At 61.7% G+C, this 3,428-nt stretch overlaps 2 protein-coding genes across 2 annotated transcripts in view; one reads left to right on the top strand and one right to left on the bottom strand.

Annotated features, from left to right (window-relative positions):
- Window positions 1–898: 898 nt before the first annotated feature.
- Window positions 899–2,554, top strand: VDAG_03832 (DUF895 domain membrane protein; the record flags this gene model as incomplete). The annotated part of the gene is made up of 3 exons (XM_009653916.1): window positions 899–2,136; window positions 2,191–2,251; window positions 2,306–2,554. 3 exons carry the CDS (start codon window positions 899–901, stop codon window positions 2,552–2,554), a joined length of 1,548 nt encoding a protein of 515 aa, XP_009652211.1.
- A 237-nt stretch (window positions 2,555–2,791) lies between these two features.
- Window positions 2,792–3,428, bottom strand: part of VDAG_03831 (uncharacterized protein) — a gene marked incomplete at both ends in the record, with an annotated part of 1,642 nt that continues 1,005 nt past the window's right edge. Inside the window, one exon of the mRNA XM_009653915.1 lies at window positions 2,792–3,424. Within this exon, the coding sequence (XP_009652210.1) occupies window positions 2,792–3,424 (633 nt within the window). The remainder of the gene's footprint in view (window positions 3,425–3,428) is intronic.

Here is a 3,428-nt window from a genome sequence, read left to right as displayed (position 1 = left end):
GTCAACCCGATTAGAGGAGGCAGAGACAGGACACCTTCCAGGGAGTCTACTCTTGACGTAGATGGTAATACATGGTAGTAGTCCCAGTGTCACGTCGAGCACAGCACACGACGAGACAACTCGAGGTGGGGGCAGGAAGGTGGACAGGACCAGGGGTCCTTCCCCGCTGTCACGTAGCTTCCGCCCGGGCTGCGACTCAAGCTCCTGCCCTGGCTTGCCTGGCTTGCCTGGCTCCTCGCCTGGCTTTGCACCTTGCCCAGGCCCGACACATGCACCTCGACGTCGGGGCCAGGCTAGGAGGTGCAAAGCAAGAAAGACCAGGCCGCCAGAAAAATCCAATCGACCGAAGCAACTGCTACCTTGCCGTGCGCGCGCCCGCGTGTGTGTACATGCGTCTCTTCGGTCGTTCCTTCCCCACGACGATCTTTGTCGTTTCCTCACCTCCTCACCTTCCTTCCATCTCCTGCTGCTGCTCCTCCCTCCCCCGAACCTTCTCCGCATTTCAGGGTGCAGCTGGTTCTTTTAATACCTTGCCTCCTCCTTCTCCTCGTCTTCCCATTCCGACCCTGCCCCATCATCATCACGACAGGAAAACCAGAACCACCAACAGCCAGGTCTACGGTACTCGGCTCTCGGTCTCCCCTGATCTTGGTCTGAATCTGGATCGACGCTCGCTTTGCCCGATCACTCTTCCACTCGACCCGACTCTCTCACTCACTCACTCTCTGTCTGTCTCACGCAGACACCCTGCACTGCAGCTCGGGTACGGCACTCATCTAGCCGACCACTCAGTCCCCCAGCCTGAACCTGAACCAACCGAGTTCAGTGCCGGACGCCACCGCGCAGTACCACCCCAGATCCCCAATTGGGAAATATCTCAGTGCGACGCCTCACCACCATGGCCGACGCTCACAACACCACCCCCGCCACGGCGGTTCCCGCCGCCGCTGCCGACAACCATGTTCACGGCGACACGGCCGCCTCGGTCGCCGATTCCGCGAGCTTCCCCGCTCAGTCGATCCCCCGTCCTGCCGGCTGGGTCTACAAGGGCTGGCGCATGTTCGGCCGTGAGTACTGGTACGCCTCGCCGCGCATCCAGCTCTTCATGGTCTCCTTCGTCTGCTTCCTCTGCCCAGGCATGTTCAACGCCCTCAGTGGTCTCGGCGGCGGTGGCCAGGTCAACCCCAAGGCCGCCAACGACGCCAACACGGCCCTCTACAGCACTTTTGCCGTCGTCGGCTTCTTCGCCGGCTCCTTCGCCAACCGTCTCGGCCTGCGCATCACCCTCTCTCTCGGTGGCATCGGCTACTGCATCTACGCTGCCAGCTTCCTCTCGTACAGCCACACCCAGAACCACGGCTTCGTCGTCTTTGCTGGCGCCTTCCTCGGTGTTTGCGCCGGTCTGCTGTGGGCCGCCCAGGGCGCCATCATGATGTCCTACCCGCCCGAGAACGAGAAGGGCCGCTACATCTCCTGGTTCTGGATGATCTTCAACCTCGGCGCTGTCATTGGCTCGCTCATCCCTCTCGCCGACAACATCAACAGCCGCAGCGGCCAGGTCAACGACGGCACCTACGCCGCCTTTATCATCCTCATGTTCCTCGGCGCCGTCATTGCCCTGTTCCTCGTCGATGCCGGCAAGGTTCAGCGTGAGGATGGCTCCAAGGTGATCATGATGAAGAACCCCTCGTGGAAGTCGGAGCTTCTCGGCCTGTGGGAGGGCATCCGCGACCAGCTCTGGATCCTGCTCCTGTTCCCCCTGTTCTTCACGTCCAACGTCTTCTACACCTACCAGAACAACGGCATGAACCTCATGCACTTCAACATTCGCACCCGCGCCCTCAACAGTCTGCTCTACTGGCTCGCGCAGATCATCGGTGCCCTCGTCATGGGCTACGGTCTGGACTTCCCCGGCGTGCGTCGCTCGTGGCGCGCCCGCGGCTCCTACATTGTCCTCATCGTTCTGACCATGGTCATCTGGGGCGGCGGCTGGGCCTGGCAGAGCAAGCAGCTTCCTCGCGAGGAGGCCAAGGGCGACATTGACTGGACCGACGGCGGTGAGCGCTACATCGGCCCCATGTTCCTGTACTTCTTCTACGGCTTCTTCGATGCCGCCTGGCAGACATCCATCTACTGGTACGTGGCCCTGTGGAAACGACCCGATGCCATCAGTGACTGACTCTCTTCTAGGTACATGGGTTCTCTCTCCAACTCGTCTCGCAAGGCTGCCAACCTCGCTGGTTTCTACAAGGTATGCAATCGTTCCACCCCCCTGCTTCGCCCGACACTCATCTAACATAACCAGGGTATCCAATCTGCCGGCGCCGCCGTCTTCTGGCGCCTCGACGGTCTCGAGACGTCCTACGACGCCATCTTCGGCGCCACCTGGGGCATGCTCGGTGCTGCCCTTCTCATTGCCGCTCCCGTCATCTGGATGCGCATCAAGGACACGACCGATGTCGAGGAGGATCTCCGTGGCACCGACGAGACTGTTGAGGATGTCGTCGCCCCCGGCAAGCTGGCTGAGGAGGAGAAGCGTGCTGCTGTCGTGTAGAGCTGCACCCAGGATTGATTGAATAGGTGGTCTGTCACGAGTCGAGAGATGGTGATGACGGCCATACAACGTGTGTCATTTCATTAGTCGCAACTTTCCTACGGGAAATGTCATGATTTGATTTAGTACGATTGAAGATTGAGCATCTTTGACCGGCATGTGATATGCTCTCTCAAACCCCCGTAGTACGGGTCTAAAGTGATTTGTACTCTGACAGCCCCAACAGCCGCATCGTCCCTAAGCCTTCTTGGCTCCCCAAATGTCTCTCCACATCTCCTTGAACCCGTATCTCGGGGCCTTGTTATCGTACACCCTCGCGTGGCCCTCGCCGCCAAGCTGCGCAAACATGCTCGGCGGCCGTGGGGCGCCTTGGCCCTCGGCAAGCAGCGACCTCGCCGGCCGAAGCCCCCGATCTCGAATCATATCCGGCAGCAGCGGCGCGACGTCGGCGTAGCAGGCCTTGAGCTCGCGTTCCAGCGAGTAGTAGGGCTTCTTCGCCAGCTCCGGCGCCATGAGGTTGTAGGACCGCGTCAGACTGTTGAGCGTTTCCACCGACAGCGTCAAATACGACCGTTCGGCCGCCTCCCACGCCGGATCGCGGAAGATGGCACCAACATGCTCCGCCGAAGCTTCCACGGGCGCTGCCCCTTGCGCCGCCGCTGCAGCCTCGTCCTTGCGCCGCCGCGGGTTAACCCTCGCCTCCGCAGCGGCAAACCCGTCGGCCCGTGCCGCCTGCGCCGTGACATCGCCCCCCGATGCGGCAATCATGCGCGCCGCGTGCCGCGCCCAGTCGCCGCGCAGACGGGCGCGGAAGGCGGCGACCTCGCGCACGACCTCCTGCTGCTTCTCGATCCACGGCGTCACGATGCCCTGG

The sequence above is a fragment of the Verticillium dahliae genome, genomic scaffold, assembly GCF_000150675.1.
Source record: "Verticillium dahliae VdLs.17 supercont1.6 genomic scaffold, whole genome shotgun sequence".
Classification (NCBI taxonomy): Eukaryota; Fungi; Ascomycota; class Sordariomycetes; order Glomerellales; family Plectosphaerellaceae; genus Verticillium; species Verticillium dahliae.
Note: the sequence above shows the minus strand (reverse complement) of the source record. Positions and strands in the feature narration are given on the sequence as shown.